At 38.2% G+C, this 23,608-nt stretch overlaps 2 protein-coding genes and 1 pseudogene across 2 annotated transcripts; 2 read left to right on the top strand and 1 right to left on the bottom strand.

The window, feature by feature from the left end:
• Nucleotides 1-4,537: 4,537 nt before the first annotated feature.
• On the top strand, nt 4,538-5,356 carry LOC125146554 (olfactory receptor 5W2-like; annotated as a pseudogene).
• Nucleotides 5,357-15,146: 9,790 nt separating this feature from the next.
• On the top strand, nt 15,147-16,883 carry LOC125176872 (olfactory receptor 5W2-like). The gene is made up of 2 exons (XM_047878780.1): nt 15,147-16,041; nt 16,834-16,883. The coding sequence occupies exons 1-2, from the start codon at nt 15,147-15,149 to the stop codon at nt 16,836-16,838; spliced, it is 900 nt and encodes a 299-aa protein (XP_047734736.1). The 3' UTR covers nt 16,839-16,883.
• A 4,202-nt stretch (nt 16,884-21,085) lies between these two features.
• LOC125146652 (olfactory receptor 5I1-like) lies at nt 21,086-22,039 on the bottom strand. The gene has a single exon (XM_047823360.1). It carries the CDS (start codon nt 22,016-22,018, stop codon nt 21,086-21,088), a length of 933 nt encoding a protein of 310 aa, XP_047679316.1. The 5' UTR covers nt 22,019-22,039.
• Nucleotides 22,040-23,608: the final 1,569 nt, after the last annotated feature.

The following is a 23,608-nucleotide window of genomic DNA, read 5'->3' as shown; positions in this document are numbered from 1 at the left end:
AACCTTCCTAAATGTAGTCTGATATGTGATGGAATGAGTGATTGTACATAAACTAACCGGCATTTCTCGCTTCTGTAAACCTGCTTGCTTAGCACATTCCTCACCTACCCCCTTCCCCCTTCCACCTTTTTTCCTCCAGCCACAAGTAACAGACAAAGCCTTCCCGCCAAAGGACAGACAAAGGACGCCCAATCAGAGAACAACAAATGTCCTTACTTTAAAATCAACTAATCAGGCCCCTCATAATTTGAAACCTCCCCTGTGCTATTTGTCTCTGTCTATAAAAACGCTGTACCAACCCTGATCGTGGCCTCTTGCGTCACCGGCGACGAGTGCGCGGGGGACCAGGTTTGAACCTGCAATAAACGACCCTTGCCGCTTGGCTTTGACTTACGACTCTGGTGGGCTCTTGTGGGAGGTTTCGGAACTTCGGGCATTACACCATCTGCCCTCCGTCACCTGTGGCATCTTCTCTTGATTTACAAATAGGACTTGGATGGTCTCTCAGCTTTTTAGAACTTTAAGAATCTGTGGGTTGCTGTTTTTGTAAATTTGAGGTAAACACACTAGAACATTGCATGACAATAGCTCAGAATTACTTCTTCTTAAAAGAGATACTTTATTTTTTATGACTACTCTGTAGTTGGGAATATTAATAGGAATTAATATTAACAGGAAATGCTTTGGGTCAGACAAACATGATGCTTAGGGAACTTCAGTTTACTAATTACATCTGTATCATATTTTCAGTATATGTATAATGAGATTGTTAAGAGACAGCCTAGGAAACACAATATTAAAAATGTATGATGATATATATGGAGATCAGTTAAATACTATATGAGAAGCACCAAGTTTTGTTAAGAACTCCACAATGAATATATATATATATATATATATATATATATTTTTTTTTTAATGTTTATTTTTTGAGAGAGAGAGAGAGAGGCAGAGCACAAACAGGGCAGGGGCAGAGAGAGAGGGAGACAGAACTCTAGGCTCCAGGCTCTGAGCTGTCAGCATAGAGCCCCATGTGGAGCTTGAACCCACAAACCATGAGATCATGACCTGAGCAGAAGTCGGATACTTAACCGACTGAGCCCCACAATGAATTAATTAAATTCACACCTTTTGCCTTCAGGAATTCAGTGTTGAATGAAAAGATGCTTAGAAGACACATGTATGAAAAGGAAGGTAGAGGCGTTTTTATGGTCAGAAAAAATGGAAATGTAGGATTCATCTCTCTGTCCCAGTGAAGGATTTCAGTGAAGTCAGGGAACAGCAACATGTTTGGACAAAATTCAGGGATGGTGGAGCATTATGTTGATAGCTGTCCAGGAGGAATTTAAATATACTTAAAATTCTAGTACCTCCCAATTTTCAAATCACTACCATAAACTATGGCACATAAGGGTTATTTTTGGAAACAAACAGAACTTGGCTTTGTTGTTGTTAAAGCATCATCCCAACACTTTTTTTTCTTAAAGAATTGTCCTTGTACAAATGAAATATATTTGCAGGAACAGGTCTCAAAATACGTTTATTTTTACTCTGTTGAACATCCACCAGCCTTACAATAAGAAAATACTTAAAATTTTTTAAATGTTTATTTATTTTTGAGAGAGAGAGAGAGAGAGAGACAGCACACGAGTGGGGAGGGGCAGAGAGAGGGAGACACAGAATCCGAAGCAGGCTCCAGTCTCCAAGCTGTCAACACAGAGCCTGATGTGGAGCTCAAGGTCACAAACCATAAGATCAGGACCTAAGCTGTAGTCAGACTCTTAGCCAACAGAGTCACTCAGGTACCCTCAATAAGAAAATATTTAACACACATTTACCGAATTTTTACTAATGTAAATATTTGTGTCCAGGATTATGGGAATGTAGAAAGACACACGTATGAATAGATAAAAATCATATTCAATAATGAGTATATTAGGAGTAATGGATGTTATACAGTCATAATCATTGAAATGAGGGTGAACGACATATAGTTGAGGGGAAAGAACCAGACAATGACTAATGAAAAAAGTAGTATGAAAGACTACCAGATTTCTAAATGAGAAGTGAAGGACCTATTTCAGAAATGGAAGAAACAGGATGAACAATGAAACAGATGAAAATTATTAAATAGGTCTATTTGAAATTCATTAGTATCTGCTTTTACTAAAGGAGGTGTAAGATTCATGGTGACCATGAACATAATATTGAAATAAATTGTTATTTTCTGTCTTTGATCAATTTGGTGATAAGCATGAAAAGTTCAGCCTTTGCCAAGTTGAGACACCATTCATCACGGAAAATACATAACCACAAACCTAATTAATCATGTTCACGTAATGATGAGTGAAGACAGTGGCTTTTGATTTAAGTCCCAACAATCACAACGTAGAAAATAAATACAATCTGCTATGTGTATGTACCAGAGGTAAGAACAGAAACACCAGTTTCAAGTAAGTTTCTGTATGATTAAATTTAAAGAATTATAGAAGAAAGACATATTTTTTTGGAAAAATGAGAAATCAAGCATTTAGAAATTTGTAAAAGAATTACGTTGTACCTGCTTACTTAGTTGAATTAACTGCAATGTAACTGCCAAACAATGCTATTTCTTTGTTTAGGTGTTGGTGTGCAATTGTAGTTCATTTGTCGTTTGTTCGAAAGGTAAAATAGAGGCATCTGGGTGGCTCAGTCGGTGGAGGGTCCAACTCTTGATTTCGGCTCAGGCCATGATCCCAGGGTTGTGGGGTCGAGCGTCATATCAGGCTCCATACTCAGCATACTCTCCCCTTCTGCCCCTCTCCCCCCACCCATTCACCTTCTCAAAATAAAATAATGTAAAATTAAATTAGTAAATTAAATTTAAATTAAATTAAGTTAAATTAAATTAAATTAAATTGCTAAAAACGAAAGGTGAAATGAAATGGGGTCATTTAGGTCAAGGGTTTTTTAAAGGGAGCCGGGAGGCTATTAAGAAAATAGGCCTTTCTTTTATTGACATGAGGAATCACAATGATTGATTTGCAGATATTGAACCAGCCTTGTATCCCAGGTATAACTCCCACTTGGTCGTGGTGAATAACTTTTTTTTAATGTATTACTGGATCCAGGTGGCTAATATCTTGTGAGACCTCATCAAAATAAAAAGCTTCTGCACAGTGAAGAAAACAACCAGCAAAACTAAAAGGCAACCGACAGAATGGGAGAAAATATTTGCAAACAACCTATCAGCTAAAGGGTTAGTATCCAAAATCTATAAAGAACTTATCAAACTCAACACCCAAAAAACAAAGAATCTAGTGAAGAAATGGGCAAAAGACATGAATAGACACTTCCTCAAAGAAGACATCAGATGGCCAACCGACACATGAAAAAATGCTCAACATCATTCATCATCAGGGAAATACAAATCAAAACCACAATGAGATATCACCTCACACCAGTCAGAATGGCTAATATTAACAACTTAGGCAACAACAGTTGTTGGTGAGGATGCAGAGAAAGAGGATCTCTTTTGCATTGCTGGTGGGAATGCAAGCTGGTGCAGCCACTCTGGAAAACAGTATGGAGGTTCCTCAAAAAATTAAAAATAGAACTACCCTATGACCCAGCAATTGCACTACTGGGTATTTATCCAAGGGATACAGGTATGCTGTTTTGAAGGGACACATGCACCCCCATGTTTATAGCAGCACTATCAACAATGCCCAGAGTATGGAAAGACCCCAAATGTGCATTGATGGATGAACGGATAAAGAAGTGGTATATCTATACAATGGAGTATTACTCGGCAATCAAAAAGAATTAGTTTTGCCATTTGCAACTACGTGGATGGAACTGGAGGGTATTATGCTAAGTGAAATTAGTCAGAGAAAGACAAATATCATATTATTTCACTCATATGAGGACTTTAAGACAGAGAACAGATGAACATAAGGGAAGGGAAGCAAAAATAACATAACAACAGGGAGGGGGACAAAACATAAAAGACTCTTAAATATGGAGAACAAACAGGGTTACTGGAGGGGTTGTGGGAGGGGGCGATGGGCTTAATGGGTAAGGGGCATTAAGGATGCCACTCCTGAAATCATTGTTGCACTATATGCTAACTAATTGGGATGTAAATTTTAAAAAATAAAAAAAAAAAAAAAAAGAAAATAGGCCTTGGGGAACCTGGATGGCTCAGTTGGCTAAGCTTCCAGCTTCAGCTCAGGTCATGATCTCGTGGTTTGTGGGTTTGGGCCCAGGTTGGGCTCTGTGCTGACAGCCCAGAGCCTGGAGTCTGCTTCGGATTCTGTCTCCCTCACTCTCTTCCCCTCCCCCACTCACACTCTGTGTCTCTCTGTCTCTCAAAAACGAATAAATGTTAAAAAAATTTTTTTTAATAAAAGGAATAAAAAGGGGGAATTTATCATGGATAAATCTAAAAGAGTCAAATTATGAACTATAATTTTCTTGAGTGTTTTTGTAAAAGTTTGCAACAAGAATGAAGAGGAAAGTCAGGGTTAATTGATCCCTCTTGTCTGAATTATTTCCCTTGGCTATTACCAATAACTGGACACTGAAGTGGCCTTATTTACCATGTTTCTAGATATGTATCTCGTTAATCTCCTGGAAACTCTTGGAATGTTCTTTACAATTAAAATGGATTCCCAGCTTCACACACAGATACTTTTTCGTCAGTCACCTGCCTTCTGTTACCTCTGCTTTTGCATACCAATTGGGCCCAAGATGCTGGTAGATCTATTTGCTAACACCAAATCAATTTCCATCACGGGCAATTCTTCATCTTCTGTATCTGCAGATTCTGAGTGTCTACTGTTGTTGATGATGGTCTTTGACTGGTATAAAGTCATTGGCAACCCCTTGTGCTCCCTGCCCATGGCTAGGATACTTATGGTGGGAATGTCAGCTGCTTTGATACCCCTGACATGAACATCCCGCTTATGTCTTCTGTAGGTCATATGATTAATCATTTCTTCTCTGATATCTCTACTCTCCTATTGCTATCTTGCTCAGATGCACAGGCCAATGATTTTGTTATTTTTAACATTTTTGCCTTCATTGAATGGAGCACCCTTTTAGGAGTTCTTGTCCCTTATTGTCGTATCAGTCTTGAAGATTCACTCTGCTGAGAGGAGGTTCAAAGCTTTCTCCACCTGAACTTCCCATTTAATGGGTGTTAGAGTCTTCTGGGGAACTATGCTTTTCTATAATATATTCCTGGCCAAATTCTTCCTTTTTCCTGGATTAACCCAAAATGAACTCTTGGTTTTACACTCGTGTGATTCCCATGTTAAATTCTCTGATTTATAGCCTACGGAACAAGGATGTGGAAGAGATGGTGGAAAGTTGAAAAATAAAATGTGATTTTAAGTAAATAGTCACATAGTACAAATAAATATATATTTATATACATACACATGCAAATGCACTCTTCTGTTTTCAAATCTCCTATTATACTTCCATGGTATATTATATTATTAAATTGTCTCAAATACCTTAACTAACATAGTATCTTACTATGCTACTATGATGCCAATATTTAGGTACCCTATATTTTATTGTATGTCTCCATTTTAAGTCAGTCATGCTTAATATTTGGAAAATTTATCAGTCTTCATGTTAGTGTGTCAATTTTGTATTAGTTGTTAATTTTATGCACTAATTTAATTATTCTAAGAGCCATTAGTGTTTAGTATACACCTGTTGCACTATAGGTGTCTTGCATTTCATGGTGATTCCAGTAGTTTGTATACTAATGAGTTCAATAATGTAATAAAAAGAAATAAAATTAATTCATTAATCTTACAAATTATTCATGATAAACTCTAAATTTCCCTGAAGTGAAAAGTCAAGATACTCTCAGTTCAAGCAAAATGTCTACCTCTAGAGTGCAGAGAAGATCCTCTGAAATTTCATTTCAGATCAAAATGGTGAAGAGGGATACAGTGGTGATGGGGTGAAGAAAGAAATCCAAATGAAGAGGTTACAATTACAGATCCTGAGGTGGGCAGGGCAATGCCTTCTCAGAGATTATGTAGTTGTAGGGGAGCAAAGTTTTTCCTTTCTTCTCTTCCTGGTTCTCTGACTGATCTAATAATTAGGTGCACACGCACCCCAATGTGTCCAGCAGCACTATCAACAATAGCCAAATTATGGAAAAAGCCCAAATTTCCATTGACTGATGAATTGATAAGGAAGATGTGGTTTATATATACAATGGAGTAGTACTCAGCAACCGAAAAGAATGAAATCTTGTCATTTGCAACACCATGGATGGAACTCGAGTGTATTTTGCTTAGCGAAAGAAGTCAGTCAGGGAAAGACAAACATCATACGATTTTACCCATACTTGAAATTAAGAAGCACAACAGATGAACATAGGGGAAGGGAAGGAGAAATGAGATAAAAACAGAGAGGGAGGCAAGCCATAAGAGACTCTTAAATAAAGAGAACAAGCCTAGTCTTGCTGGAAGAGAAGTGCATCGGGAGATGGGCTAAATGAGTGATGGGCATCATGGACAGCACTCGTTGAGATGAGCACTGATGTCATATGGAAGTGATAAATCACTGGGTTCTACTCTTGAAACCAATACTACAATGTATGTTAACTAACTCGTATTTAAATAAATAAATTTTAAAAAGCAAAAAAGATATTAGATTAACAGGAGAAAAACAAATTTAATTTCATAAGTACACGATCTCATAAAAATATAAAACTCAAGTAACCAGAACAGGTAGCTTGTATATTTTTTAGACAAAGAAACGATATATTTGGGGTTTTTTAATGTTTATTTTTTCTGGAGAGAGAGAGAGCATGACTGGAAGAGGGACAGAAAGAGGGGGACAGAGGATTTGAAGTGGGCTCTGTGCCGACAGCTGCTAGTCCAATGTGGGCTCAAACTCACAAAAGCGAGATCATGACCTGAGCCACAGTCAGATGGGTGGGTACTTAACCAACAGAACTACCCAGGAGCCTGAAACAATATATTTGTGAAGAATTGACATGACAAAGAAGTGTGAGTTTGGATTAGTAAATAAGTAAAGAGGTAACAGTTTGTTTATGCAGATTCCTCAGCCTTCAATTCCCTCTCTGGTGAAGAGGATGTCTCTCTTTCTCCTGGTACAGGAAGGGTACCTTTCACATAGGAAATTTATTTCCTGCTTTCAGGAGGACAAAGGAAAGTCAGAGTGTCCTTCTTGCACCTGCTGTTTCTTAAGTAACTTTAATTTAAAATAATCAATAGCCAAAGTGGTATATTTTGGGGTGGCTTATTCTGCCCCCCCCAAGATGAAATTGAGAAGGATAAAAGTGCAAAGTGGAGGGTCCTGCTAAAGTACCTCCTTGTGTTGAAATTCTCAATACAGTCACTTCCACTTGGCTCTTCTTTCCTTCTTCTGCCTTCCCATTCTTGGTCAAATGATGTTCTTAAATTGTAAATAAGGTTGAGTATCATCCTTACCAATCCAGTGCCTTTATCATGTCTGGGACACAAAAATTGAAAAACAAATAAATAATAAAAACCACACACCTAGGGCATCTGGGTGGATCAGTTGGCTGAGCATCCGACTTGGCTCAGGTCATGATCTTGCGGTCCATGAGTTCAAAACCACATTGGGCTCTGTGCTGAAAGCTCAGAGCCTAGAGTCAGCTTTGGATTCTGTGTCTCTTTTCCTCTCTGCCCCTCCCCACTCATTCTGTGCCTCTCGCTCTCTCTCAAAAATTAATAAACATTTAAAAAAACCCACACACCTGATAACATTTTTGTTTGGGTTGTTTTGTGTTTGTTTTGCTGACACTATTTTTGAATGTTCATTAGAAATTTTCAGAACATAATTAAATGAGAATATAATATATGTTTTGTATATGTATTTAATAGCTTTTATGAAAATATTTATAAATGGTTGTGGATACTAAATTAATGCCTATATAAATACTTATATTAATTATATGGGGAGTAAAAAAGCATTCATCTATGTCCTCCCTGGATGTTTTCTTCTTTATCTAGCTCTGCTCAAGTTTTCTGATGTCAACCACTAAAAGAATCTTACTGAGAAAACATGGATATGGCTATGTGTTTGTAGGACCATGTAAGACTCAATGCCATTCTTAATTACTATTAGAATTATACCCCTAAGTAATTATAACTGCCCTTGGTGAAAGAATTTCAGAATGGAAGCAAACGTCCAAAGGCTTCTCTGCTTTTGAGAGGGGCATTTATGGGAAACTGACAAATTGGGGGGGAAATATGGTGGTGGAAAAAATCAATGGGAAGGCTTCTTTTGGGAAACAAAAGGTTTAAGAACTTCATTTGTACCATATTTTCCCAATTTATCAATACACTTTTGTTAATCTTTCTTAACTTTTTGAAATGCAGTAAAGTCTAAACAAGTCAGAATCTTAGTGGGTTGATCAGAGGCTTCTCATTCAGAAGTTATAAATATGGCATCACCCTTCCATATGACATATAACAGTAATATCATGTAAAGATTGATTTGACACACATACTGGCTTCTTTAATCACATCTAATGAGTGTGAAGTCATAAACCAATTAAATGAGATATTTTAAGCTCATCTAAAAATGGAAGAAACCAACTTGATTAACTGTAGGCTTCATCTCCCTGAATTTATGTAATTAGAGAGTGAAAAATCACTGTCTCAGAATATTGAGTAGTAGCTTCATGACTTAAATAGGAACTTAGGGCAGATGGCTGAACTAACCCTTCCATGTGGAATTCTACAGAAATAGGGAACACATCAAAAAGTTTTGTGGTCTATTCTGGTTCATGTACTTCCTTCCTCACCCATTTCCTTCCACTCTCTATCTACATCACAATGTCCCCACACATCCACCAGGAACTGATGAAAGAATTATTATCCAGTATTACCATACAAGTGACTATTGATATAATAGACATGTTGCCATATCTGGACTCCTTTCCTTCAGCCTTGCACTGAAATCCCTAAGGATAAAAATGACATCGTGATGGTACATTTGGGCATTTGTATAATGCAGTGAGCAGATGGATGCACACAGTGGTAGGTTGTGTGACATCATTTGTTAAAATACAACAGTGGCAAAGCTCGGTAACCGAGTAAATGGGTGCTCCTGTGTAAAAGCCAGAGGCAGCAACTTTAAACCTCTTTGGACACTCCTCTCCAGAAATATGCTGGGAATATGGCACCAAATGCAACCCCAAATCGCTGTGGTGTTCAACGACTCACTAGACCTCACCCCCACTCTGTAAAAGAGGATCTCAAACTAGATTATCTCTAAGGCCCTTTCCGGTTGCCTTAATCCATCTCCCCAATCTGTGATTCTACAGCTGTGTAAACCTATCTCCACCATTGGAAACATTAAAACGACAAACCAACCAACCACGTGAGGGGCTTCATCTTTGTACAAAAGAATCACTTAGGCTGATTTGACCGGAAGGGCAATAATGATATCAGCTAGAGAGTGTGAGTGGTGGAAGGCCACATACTTGTAAACACAGCTTCTTCACACCTTCTTTACTTCTTTTTCTGCCTTCAGAATTTAACAGGCACTTCTCAGAAATGGTTATACAACTTCATTAGGACTCAGGTGAATAAAATGTAAGGCTTCAAGGTTGGACTTTGGCCCACCAGAAGAATGGCCAAAATGAAAATGATTCACGATATGAGCATCAAGCACTTGTGTGAATGCGGAATCACCGTGACTCTTACACGTTGACAGCAGGGATCAGAAGTGATGCACAACTCTGAAAAACTGTGGGGCAGTGTCTCTTACAGCGGGCCCCAAACATTGGGATGCCACACAACAAAGAGAATGAATAAACTATCACCAGAGAAAATGGCATAAGGGAATCTTGTATACATAACATTGGGTGTAAGAATCTAGACATACAAGCTTACAAACTGAACGATTTTAGTTCAGCATACTTTTTAAAAAACATACTAACCTGCCATATTGGACGTCAATTTGTGTTTTGTTTCATGGTCTCTGAAAGGCTGTTATGTTCATGTTTTCGTCTAGATTATGTGTGCAGGATGTTTTTATTTCTCAAAAGTCACTAATAGTTTTTAAAATAATACACATTGGGGTGCCTGGGTGACTCAGTCGGTTGAGCGTCCGACTTCCACTCAGGTCACAATCTCGCTGTCTGTGAGTTCAAGCCCCGCATCAGGCTCTGTGCTGACAGCTCAGAGCCTGGAGCCTGCTTTGGATTCTGTGTCTCCCTCTCTCTCTGCCCCTCCTCCGCTCATGCTCTGTCTCTCTCTCTCTCTGTCAAAAATAAATAAACATTATAAAATTTTTTTAATAAAATAATACACATATACAACTTTAAAATTAATTCTAAAAAGATACACAGTTATTATCCAGTTGTAGAAAACTGCAAATTTTTTTAAACCCTAGCTGTTTATTTTATACAGTATTTTCAAGGTACTTCTGTAAAATTAACAAAGAATGCAACTTTTAGAAAATATTTCATTAAATAATTATCCCATATGTTGCTGAAAATGAGTTGTTTGCTTATAGAATACAGATGTTAGCAACCCACAGCTCCTGGTTTTCTTGTTTCCTCCAGCAGGAAGACTTAATTTTCCTTGGTACCAGTATCATGCACAGAAATTATTCATAATGGCCCATGACTCGGGACAGAAAACTATTTTCTGAAGGAAGGAGTTCATAAGTAGACAGCTTCTATGTAGTGCAATGCTTAGGGGTGACTGTGGCACCAAAGGAATTGTTTAGTTACAGATTATTTTCTCACTTGTCTTTCTATGACATCCTAAACTTTGCCTTCAGTCTTTCCCTTCATAATTCTAGAAAGCCATTCTCTCTTAACAAACAAATTCCTTCAGGAATTAATTTATATTTTTCAATTTTGTGCAGTATATTGCCACGCATGCTCCCCACCTAAAGGGAACTGGGATTAGACTACATAGTCCGGAGGGACGGCCATGTTTATGAAGTTCAAGCTTGGCACCCGTATGAACAGAATGTAGCCTGAGGAGATCTGACCTCCCTGCAGACAGGGAAGCACCTGCCAGGAAAACGAGCATGAAGAGGACTCAGGAGAGGTGACTGAGGGTGGCTCCACGTCAACCTCCAAATATGCATCAGAGATATAGAGAACAGTAGTAAAGTGCCCACATAACACAAATGCGTCATTTTCTTGAGTTCATCGGATGGCAAGTTATTGGCAATTCCTTAGGTGATTTAAGATTTGTGTCAACAACACGTCCCAGAGGAGTACATTTGGTGTTTCAGTATTGGAAATATCACACAAAGAGTAGCAATACGTTCAGAAGAAGCATTAACAATTGTCACTAGAATCACTTTTCCAAAAATTAAAAACACACTGATTTTATTGAATTTTTGCCTCAAGAGTAGTCTGGCTTTATGGAAAGCAAGGGGAAACTCCATAACAACAAATAAAACAAGTAAAAAATAGTCATAAGAGCCAAACCTATGTTTCTGTTTCCTCCGGGTGAGGTTTCAGAAGAAATATGAAACTACCTGAAGCCCTGACACGTACAATCTGGTAGATGCCATGCACATCTTGCTTTTTTTGTCTGCTTACACAAATTTTGGACTTGCAGATTGTGTGGCCATCAAATTAGCTATGTTAAGACTCAAGAAATACAGGTGACACATATGATTATTTTACTTGTTATGGAATATCAATTAGCAGTGGTTGTTTAAAAAACACATCCCACTTATGCTTGTATGTGTACAGCAATGATTTGTTCACACGTGATAAAATGTTGTTCAATCACAATACAATGATTATCCACCAAAGTTACCATGTTATATAAGTTCCAGGGTAACCAATTTCTTTCTCTCTTATGTGCTTCCTGCAATTGTGCAATGAAGCCACCTGCCACATCACTTTCTCTTCACATCAATGCTAATAATGATCAAGTACCCAGCTAATATAAATAAACCAGATTACCTCCAACATAGTAACCCTCCTGCTGTCAATCATCCATCGTTGGATCCTACCTTGGTGGATAATTGAGACTTTAATGGTCTCTCAGCTCTCTCAGAAAGCTACAAGTCTGTGCATCATTAATTTGTACGTTTTCAAGGGTCACTTTAACATAAAGACACTACAACATTCTGTAAGAGTACTTAAGAGAGTTATCCTTAAGATAGCTTTGCTTCATTGCATTATATCGAGGAACCTATAGTGAGCAAACCCTATGGATTCAATGAAATTCAATGACTATGGGACTATAGAAGTTTACTTATTCCCTCTGGGTTTCAATTTCTTCTTTTTAAATTTTTTTTTAATGTTTATTTATCTTTGAGAGACAGAGAGACAGAGCACTAGAGGGGTAGGGTCAGAGAGAGAGGGAGACACAGAATCCAAAGCAGTTTCCAGGTTCTGAGCTGTCAGCACAGAGCCTGACATGGGGGTCAAACTCTGGAGCCGTGAGATCATGACCTGAGCTGAAGTTGGACACTTAACTGACTAAGCCACCCAGGCGCCCCAATTTCTGTGTCATATTATAAGTTGTTAAAGACAACCGGGGATATGTATTAATACATGAAATATATCATACTATGCGTTGATAACTAAACAATATAAATCTGACTAAGGTAAAAAGGAAAAAATGCCTTTGAATAAATTAATGTCCATTAATAGAAAGAAATGTGTTGCCTCTATTCATAATACTTTTGTTATATATAATGTATGTTCTGATGCCATTTTTGTTTAAAAATTACATATCCAATAATATAGACAATGAAATCTACTTTTCCCTAGGCAGTGAGATTATGGCAGGTTTTTCTGTTTGTTTATTTTTTTGTTTGGCTATTTTTACAACAACTTTTATTTTATGAATATTTTTATGGAAGAGTGTCCGTAGATGTGTGTAAATGTATATATGTATAATGTGTACACATACACATTATAATGTATAAATGTGAGCAGGTATTTGTTTGTAAATTATGGAATTAAACAAAATGCTTCTATGAAGAGTAGTAAACTTGAAATAAGGAATTCTCATTGACTGGAGTCATTTTACTCTTGCTAATTAAGTGTACCATTGAGGAGTAAGAATAGAGAGGAACAAAAGGAACTTTTTTTAGAAGTCTGTATTTTTCAGTCACGCAGCCTATATGAAATATCAGATGATAAATGATGTCATTTTTTTAAGTGACTTATTCCTTGGAGGCCAAGTGTTCAACACCCAGGGACCAGATACAGAGATGACTATATAATCTGGCTCATTCAGGAGACAATGCTTGCTGAACCTCCTGCAGACAGAGCTGTGTACAACAGAGTCAGTAATTCTGGGGAAGGTACTGATATATATATATATATATTTTTTTTTTAATTTATACTTTAGATTTGTTTAGCTTTTTATCCTTTTCAACTGAAAGCATGTGATAAAACCAAAGGAGAATATGAAATATTTTAACTTTAATTACTTGGATCAATGTATCTTAAATGCATATATACACAGATAGCAAGGGCGACAATAAAATGGGAGCGTGGACTCTCAAGCTAGTTGGACATTTTTTTATTATTTTAAATCTCTTACTGTCACTTTGTATATTTAAAAAAATATATTCGTTGTTAAAGGAAGACAATTTTAACTGATACGTCCACAGGGACAGGTATTTAAAGGAGGTGAGGCCAACAGTTTGGAAATATACACATTGAACACTAGATCATTATTCAGATATTCATTTTCTGTCTTTCATCTCCATTATTCTTATGTCCTCATGGAATAGAAGAGGTCACTTATGATACTGCACAAATATCATTCGTTGGGTAAAATACAACGGTGGGACACAGATTTCCGCTGGCCTCCCAAAGACCACCAACTTTTTTTTAATGTTTATTTATTATTATTATTCAGAGACAGAATGTCAGAAGGGCAGAGAGGCAGAGAGAGAGGGGGACACAGAATCTGAAGCAGGCTCCAGGCTCTGAGCTGTCAGCACAGAGCCCGATGCTGGGCTCGAACCCATGAACCGCGAGATCATGACCTGAGTTGAAGGCAGATGCTTAACCGACTGAGCCACCCAGGCACCCCACCACCAACTTCTTTAAAGCAAAGAGAGGCAGATTTCATAGATATTCTGTGCAAGAGCATTCAGTGAAAACAATAAAATAATATTACACTTTCTAGAAAATTAGGTTGTGGGTGCAATTCAGGAATGAGTCTATCTGAGGTTAGAGACTGTGAATTTATGAGTACTTTTACCATGTGACTTATGCATCTGATCTGTTGGTGAATAGATCTTGTTGATTATAGTAAATTAAGGCAGATGGACTCACACACTAAACCATTTTCCCTTTCTTGCTGCCCTGTCCCTGTGATCAGCATCCAGCATCCTTACAGTTTGGTCCCCCAAATTCTTCCTACTCTCTCCTGAGCAAGAGCAACTGTCTGAGGAGAGCGGGGTTAGCCTCAGCATACTCCTGTCTATCCACTCTGCCATAGCGCTCATGGAGACCCTTCCACTGTATTGTTCAGCAACCACCATCTGCCTTGCTCCAGTGGGTCCTGGAACAAACTATCTCTACCTCTTGTTTATTGAGACTGGATAGAACATAGAATTAATGGGGTTGTGGGAGAACGTCATATCCAGGAAACTACCAGACCTCTGTCCACTCCACTTTCTTGGATGATGAGGGAAAACAAAGGAATATATTCATCACCTGCACCTCTTACTTAATTATGCTTCTCTATTACAGGATATAACTCATGTTGGCAAAATTTAACAAAAACAGCTACCTTATGAGAATACCTGGATTATTGTGAGAATTATTGCCTCAAACTACGAGGATATTGTTTCCAATCTATAAACTAGACATAGCAAAAGTTATCATAAAAACTACATAGGTGGTGTGGAAATAGCATGATTTAATTTGGATGAAAAGTGTGCTACAAATTCTGTACGGTGCTGTTGAAATGCAGGCAATATTTTTATCACTATCATGTAATCAATTGGTATGGATATGTATATATTTCCAGGATAGTCTGTTTAACCTAAACAGTCCTGGCACTGCTCATCTCTTTTCCTCAATACAGAAAAATAGAAAGGACCAGCAGTTTAACTGCTAAGATAATAGAATGATGTTAATCGTGGTTCCATTTCCTTCTTTCACAACCAGGGATTCCCAGATCTCAGCGATGGCTGTTGAGAACTGCTCTGTGATGACGGACTTCATACTCCTAGGACTTACTGGAAGAAAAGATGTGCAGCAGGGGCTCTTTGTGTTCTTTCTGCTGGTTTATGCCATAACCATGATTGCCAATCTAGGGATGATCCTGCTGATCAAACTGGACTCCAGGCTCCACACACCCATGTATTATTTCCTGAGCAACCTGTCTTTCTGTGATGTCTGCTACTCCTCCACTGTCTCTCCCAAGATGCTGGCTGGCTTCTTATCTGAGCAAAAGAAGATTCCATACAACTCGTGTGCAATTCAGCTGTATTTTTTCGGGGCCTTCGCAGATGTGGAGTGTCTCGTGTTGGCTGTCATGGCTTACGACCGGTATGCAGCCATCTGTAATCCACTTCTGTATACAATGGCCATGTCCAGGAGAATCTGCATCCAGCTCGTGGCCCTTGCCTACATCGTGGGATTTGTGGATTCGGCAATCCACACCGGTTGCACGTTTCGATTGGCATTCTGCAATTCCAATATCATCAATCACTTTTTCTGTGACATCCCACCCTTGCTGTCCCTCTCATCTTCGGATACATCTATAAACGAGATAGTGATGTTCACTTTCATTGGTTGTGTGGTGGGGTGCAGCGTCATCACCGTCCTCCTCTCCTACACCTACATCATAATGACCATCCTCAGAATGAACTCAGCGGAAGGGAGACGGAAAGCCTTTTCTACATGTGCCTCCCACTTGACCGCAGTGGCCATATTTCACGGCACACTCCTGTTCATGTATTTCCGACCCAGCTCCAGTTACTCTATGGACACGGACAAAATGGCCTCTGTGTTCTACACGGTCGTCATCCCAATGTTAAACCCACTGATCTACAGCTTACGGAATAAGGATGTGAAAGGTGCCCTGAAAAAAATAATCAGTACTTGAAGTTGGATTTTTCACCAAAAAGTATTTTTTAAAAGATTCTGAGAGCTGAAGTTCAGATCCTTTGGCATAGATTCCTGTAGTCTCACCAATACAACCTTCTAGATGTTTTCTATCGTTTATCATTGTACCTAAATTGAGTGTGGGGAGTCATTATTGATTTTAGCCTTCTTCTCAGACTAAGAAAGAGTAATACTAGGTTATTGCTGGTTTGCAATAAGGATCTTTTTATACCCGCTTTCTCTGTTCATGGGGGTGCCCCTGCGAACTACTCTCCTCGTGTCGGTTAAGCACAACTCCTTAAGATTATAGTATTTTGTAAGTAATGAGTTCAATAAACTTGCTCAGCCAGAGGGGAATGTCTGTGAGTTAAGTTGGGTTTGTTTGCACCCTTCCTGTGGACTGGTATCACCCTATAAATGTTCCATCATGGCACTCACAAGTATTTCGGTAGTAAGTAAATATATAAGAATAAATTAAAAATATCCTGCCCCAGCTCAAAGTTCTGTGAATGCAATACCCTTTCCAGGATTGTTCACCAAGAGTTCTACTCTGTTATTTACAAAGCTCAGCTCCAGATGCCATTTAAAACATTTATTAAATTAATGAATGAGTGTCCCCTGCAAAGCTGATGCAAGGAGACTTTGTAAATTCACACACACACACACACACACACACACACACACACTAGCTTTGCTAATATTATTCTAGTATGTTCATCTTAGATTAAATCTTCACAAACTTTTTTTTTTTTTTTTTTGCCTAGGCTGAAATATCCATCAGGGATATGGATCATGGGATGTAAAAATCTTTTTTGGAGCATCCATTCCTCTTCATTCTGGCCTGGTTATTTCAGCAGACACCCCCAGGACCAGGTGCTCCAATTATACACCACACCTCCCAGTGCACATCAGCTTGTGCATTCCCCTTCCTGCCCTCACTCTGGAGAACAGAGCTGGTGTTGCTGACAACTTTACAGAAAATGCACAAATGACAGTTGGACAAGGACCTATACCTTGTCCAAAGGCCACTGGAAAGAGGACTCCATCTTTCTTAATGTGTTCATAGCATTATTGTAATAATTTTTTTAAAAAACTAAAATGCCTAATTGATACAGTTTAAGCTGAAAGTAAGATTTAAAGACCTAATCATGTGTTCAATGAAAAAAAAAAAAAAAAAACAAAGAGCGCAGTAAAATTTACATAGAATTCTATTTGTAATAATTGATGATTTTGGCTGTCTGTTTATCTGTGAAACAAATAAACACAGTTTCAATAATGGTCATTGCTGGTAGCTGGGTGTCAGGTAATCTTATGTCCTTTGCCAAAAACCTAATTAATTGCATGTGTTGTTTACACTGCCGTCAATTAAGACTTAATCCACTTATGAAAAACGTAAGGAGTGTTGCTCAAGATTCATTTTATTTTAGGTTATTGTCAAGAAGGAATTACAGAGGCACCTTCTTCTGGTTCCGGGAGGAGAGGGCCATGGTTTTACAGGCTTTTTCATTTAAATCTCCTTCCTGTTTTATATATATTCATTCCTTTAGTGTATAAAATGGGCTGAGTGTATCTCAAAATATCATAATCATTAAGTAACACATTTAGAGGCGCCTGGGTGGCTCAGTCGGTTGGGCGTCCAGCTTCCGCTCAGGTCCTGATCTCAGGGTTCGGGAGTTCGGGCCCCTATGGGCTCTGTGCTAACAGCTGAGAGCCTGGAAGCTGTTTCTGATTCTGTGTCTCCCTCTCTCTCTGCCTCTCCCCCACTCATTCTCTGTCTTTTCTCTCAAAAATAAATAAAACATTAAAAAATCAAAAAAATATATAACACATTGAAAAGGTGAAATTATTAGCAGCTTATTAGTTTTGCATTCCTGACTGGATGGACTTTTAAGACAAATCAAAGTATTTCATTATCTATTGACCATTTCACTTTGCAATCTCAAATAATTTATTTGTTGTTTGTCATATATCAGTACCTCTCCATCATTGTCCAAATTCCTTCCCATCACAATGTACTTTAGTGAAAAACATATTAACTATATTCCTATCTATAAAAATTAAACTTATTCATGTCACATGAAATTAGATTCCCGGGCCAGCTTTCACATATGTGTGTCAGAATAAAAGAGATTTCTTTGTTCTTCTTTATGTTTTCATTTAAAGATGACTTTAATTTAATAGCCTTTACACATGGACAGGAAATGCGGATTTTGTTTTTGTTTGTGTTTTACTTTCATTTTTTTTAAAAACAGTAAAGAGGAGACAGGTGTTAAGATAAGAACTGGAATTCAGAGTGAGACAGACCTGGTTCACATCTATATACTGTCATTTACTTGTCAGCTGTGTGACCACAGATTATTAGTTTGTTACTCAGGTTCTTCATCTCCCTAACATGGCTTTAATATTTACATGTATGTGGCTTTAATATTTATATGTTATATATGAGCATATATATATACATATATGTGTATGCCCATACATAGATAACATATAAACATAAAACATATAAACATATACATATAAACATATAAACATATTTATATACATATATACAAATATACATATAAAACATATAAACATATTTATATGTTTATATAACATATAAACCATATAAATATTAAAGCCACGTACATGTAAATATTAAAGCCACATGCATGTAAATAAGTATAGATATAGACATAGATATTTTTATAACCAGGTATATATCTATTTATCTGAGGACGATAGGGACTTTCTAAGATCATTCAGGGTCAACCAGCTCCCTCTCAGGAACTAAAACCTGGTGTCGAAAGAGAAGACGGTATCATTCATGGCATCCTATCATGAACTGGTGTCCGCAGGATCCATCTTTATTCCCTTTAGGGCCTGCTCACCTGGTCATTCGGGTTCCAGTTGCACATCACAGCTGCAGGTCCTATTTGGAACTGTCTACCCAGCCACCTTGGGGTTTATTTTTCCTAATGTTGCTTTCACTCCTGAGCAAAGATTTCTTCATGACTACCCAGGCTGGCCACACTATTCCCATGTCCAGGCCAGATGCCTGAAACTATATTTCTGATCCAAGTCTCAAACCCCACATTGCCAAGAAACGAGTTTAGGTAATCAGTCCCAGGATACCCCATTTTGTGTTATGCTGCGTGGCCCCATCCCAAGGGCCAAGAATGAAATGGGACATTGTTGGAGGAGGTGGTGGAGAGAATGTAATCGCTGGTTGACCTGCAGTCTGAATCAGAGGCTCTTCACCCTTCCCTTGTCCTTGGAATATACATTCTGCCCACTATTCCCACAGTTTGAACTCTTCCAAGGACACAGACTTAAAGATCAATGTGGTGTTGAGGGCCCCCAGACGGTTTACATGACTGAGCCTAGTTAAGGCTTCTGTATAAACTTTTAAGATCCTGGAGCACAGGAGTGGCAATCTACTCCTCTTGGGGCTGCCCAAGACAAGCCTTGTAAGTCAGTTCATTAAACATTCCAGCTAGCAGTCTGGAGTGGTCTGCCTTTTTCTTCAGTCTCTCCCTACCCTCTGTGCGGGGGGGAGGACAGTTTATGAGGCAACATACACTCAGTGACAAAAGAACCAATATGCATTTCCTGTGATGAACCTGTACACTGTGGTGAACATTGTCTGCTCAGTATTTAGGATGAAGTGTTTGTTTCTCATTGTGATCAAGCTTCCAGTCCATTCTTCCCTACTGACAGCCCACATTACCCAGAGCCCTTCCTCACCACTGAGCTGTATGGACAAAAACCCTCTTGCAAAGATCCTTTCCACTGTAGTAAATGTAACTGTGATCCTTGTTTGTAACCCAGACTGCATTTTCACTTTCAGAAGGCTTTCCTGTCTGATTGACCCTCTCTCCCACTGTTCAACCTCACCTTGGGTTTAACACTTTTTTCAACTTTCTGCCACACCTTGTCTAAAAGCCAAGTCCCAGCAGCCCACCTAACTAAGATCTCACCATTTGTTGGCTTCTGATCCCATCTCTGGCTCTCAGAGAATAGCCTCCCTCAGGAACTTCAGCTCTCTGCTTACCAGTCAAGAGATTTCAGACCATACATTCTCGAGGAAATAGTTTATGAGCCAGATGTTAACTTTGTGGATATTTGCAAATTGTTTTTTAATAAGCCACCATGCTTAACAATATCTTGAAACAGTCATGTGTGTTTATGGTAGCCCTCTGGAGAAGGAAAAAAAAATACTGCAAGAGAAATAGTTTCTGCCTATCCATAGGTGTATAATCTAAATAAAAAACAACCAATAGCAAATGTACTCATGTTGACTTCATGAACATTTACTCAGTATCTATATTGGGGAAAATGCTGTGATAAAGAGGCAAGGCATCAAATAAGGAACAGTAATAAATGAGTAAGTCTAGTAGAGGGATAAAACACACACAGACAGCTACAATGTCATATAGAAAATTCTTAGAGTCTCAAAGGAAGCGCACTTAAGATTCTAATGAAGTTTATGATGTGACGTATCATCTGTAATTGAAGGAGATATCAGAAAAAAAAAACATATAGGAGTTAAAATTTAGAGAAGATTTTTTTAGAGTGAATACAATTAGACAGCTAAGCTGCAATGCACACATTTACATGGGAATAAAAATTAATTGAAAAATAGTCTCAGTAAATTGGATTTAGTTTCTTTCAGAAAAAGAGGGTTGTGACATTTAATGGCTTATCCAACGTTGAGAAAAATTGTTATAAAATTTAGGATTGGAGGAAAAAGGAGTAAGAATATGAAATATAGGATATTATGTGAAGGGTAAATCTGCTCCTTGAATACATATTAAAAGTTTTAACTTTAAAATAATAAACAGATAGACATAATACAAGTGATGTGACTGGGCCTGGCTCTGATGTTAGGCTCTGGCCTTATTTTGTAGTTGAGGCCTCATTACCCACAGATTTGGGAAACATCCATATCAAACTGACTTTCCCAACAGTGAGAACCAAAGGTCAAAGAACAGACATTGTTGAAAAAGTCATCAGACTCAATTTCATTCTTTCTTAAGAAAGCAATTTTCGGCTGATCACTTTCCTAAAGGCATTTTTGACATCTTTGTTCCTCAGACTGTAAATTAAGGGATTCAACATAGGTATAATCAATGTATAGAACACAGAGGTCACTTTGTCAATATCCAGCGAATGACCAGCGCTGGGGCGCAAATAAATAAAAATGAGGGTACCATGGTAAATAGTGACTACAGTCAGATGGGAGGCACAAGTGGAGAACCCTTTTCTTCTTCCTTCAGCAGAACCTGTTTTAAGAATGGCTGCTATGATGCAGACATAAGAGAGAAGAACTGTTAGAAGACAGATAGCTTCCACTAAACCAGCAAAAACTACCAGAACAATGTCATGCATGTAAGTATCAGTGCAGGACAGAGAGAAGAGTGGGGAGATATCGCAGAAGAAATGATTAATTTCTTTGGAGCAGAAAGACAGATGGAAGGTATTTGTAGTGTGAATAATTGAGCTCATGGTACCCCCCCAAAATGCTCCAATCGCAAGCTGGCAGCAAAGCCTCTTGGACATAATAACAGTGTAAAGCAGTGGGTTGCAGATAGCTATGTACCGGTCATAAGCCATGGCAGCCAAGAGGAAAGATTCTGTGTCAACCAAAGAACAGAAAAAATATAACTGTGCAGCACAACCCTTGTAAGAAATGGTCTTTTTCTCGGAAACCAGGTCTGCAAGTAATTTGGGGGCAATGACGGAGGAGTAGCATACATCAACGAAGGACAGTATGCAGAGGAAAAAGTACATAGGGGTGTGCAAATGGGAACTGGTCATGATTAATGACATCATCCCTAGGTTCCCCATTAAGGTAACAGAGTAGATAAAAAGGAACACAGCAAAAAGAACCCTCCAGAGTTCTGGATGCTCACTAAATCCCAAGAGAAAGAACTCAGTCTTCACAGTGAGGTTCTCCAATTCCATCCTCTGCAGTGCCCCGGACCTCTGCAGTTGTGGCACAAGTAATAATGATGACAATATTAATAACTTCAACATTCACTAAAAACAACAATAACAAAAAAAAAAAAACCCAGACAGAACAAATAGAAGAGTTATTCTAAATCCACTGTTATCTAAATCCATGTCTTGATAACACATGGGCATATCCACAGCTAGGGTAGGGTATATACATTTCAGATATATATATATCTCTGTGTGTGTGTGTGTGGTGTGTATATATATATTATATATATATATAATATATATATACAGATATAGGGTATTATACATTTCAAACATGCAGATTTTCAATTTCTTAAATCAACACTCTGCCACTTCTATCACGTAAAGCTATTGTTTTCTGTATTTAAGGGCACTGCCATCAAATCAGTTGTTGAGCTATACATTCTTCGACTCCCTCATCTTCCACCAATGTCAAGTAATAGTGGCTAAACCACGTGGGTATACAGCAAATTGAGTGGATAGCTTCTGTTCCCGTTTGTGTTGTTTTTATTTTCACAACAGATAGCATTGCCGTTCCAGCCGAAGCCCTCTATGAGAAGATTAGCAGAACTTCTGTTCCTTACCTTGAGCTGTGGCTGCCCCTCTGAGGAACAAAAAAACTCTGAAGAGTTGTTCGACATCCGCTGATAAGATATAAAGAAGAAAGGTTCTGCGTTAATCATACAAGTGACTGAATCGCAGCTCTGTCTCTCAGAAGTTGTGAGACCTTGGTCAGGCCACTTAACCACTGAGCTTCAGTTCATCACCTATGACATGACAGTGATAGTGCCTTATAAGCAAATTGTAAGTGTTAAGTGAATTTCCTTCCACAGTCTCCGTATCCTCACCATCTTGTTCCTTCACGGTTCTAAATCTGGCAGCCTAGCAATTCTGAGTCGATCCAGATGTCTGTTTTCCTTTTCTGGAATTCAAGCTACAGAACATAGCTAGAGAAATTCTCATGCCTACAGATTTATTAAATTCAATCCAGGGAAGATGATAACGATATCCAGGAATGTGTCCATGCCCTCTGCCAGGAATAATTGTAAAAGATGTTGAAAAAAGGATCACTCTCCTTACCTTTCTATCTTTTTGCCTTTGACTGACCTTACTCTAGTTTAGAAATCTGTAAGTCGCAGAGAACTGATAGCAACACAATACTTGTCTACGGACATGTGCATTTTGTCGAGTGTAGAGATAATGGATTTCCCTCTCTTCTATGGAAATAGCCAGTTTTTAGTCTATTTGTATATTTATTTGTGAATTTTTTTTCAAGTTTTAATTTAAGTTCTAGTTAGTTAATATACATGGTAAAATGTTCAGGAGTAGAATTCAGTGATTCATCACTTTATATATAACAGCCATGTTCATCTTAAATGCCCTGCTTAATGATGAATTCTTGACCTATAATTCTTTGCATTATCTTTTATACCAATTAGAACAGCTTAGGGAATGAATGATGAAGTAAAATCACTGAAAGTTTCATTTTATATTTGTATAAAAGTCACAATTTGTTAATATATCATCAAGTTAGCTAACATACCGGGTATACAGTATGTTCTTGGTTTTGGG

This window comes from Prionailurus viverrinus, chromosome D1 (assembly GCF_022837055.1).
Source record: "Prionailurus viverrinus isolate Anna chromosome D1, UM_Priviv_1.0, whole genome shotgun sequence".
Classification (NCBI taxonomy): domain Eukaryota; kingdom Metazoa; phylum Chordata; class Mammalia; order Carnivora; family Felidae; genus Prionailurus; species Prionailurus viverrinus.
Note: the sequence above shows the minus strand (reverse complement) of the source record. Positions and strands in the feature narration are given on the sequence as shown.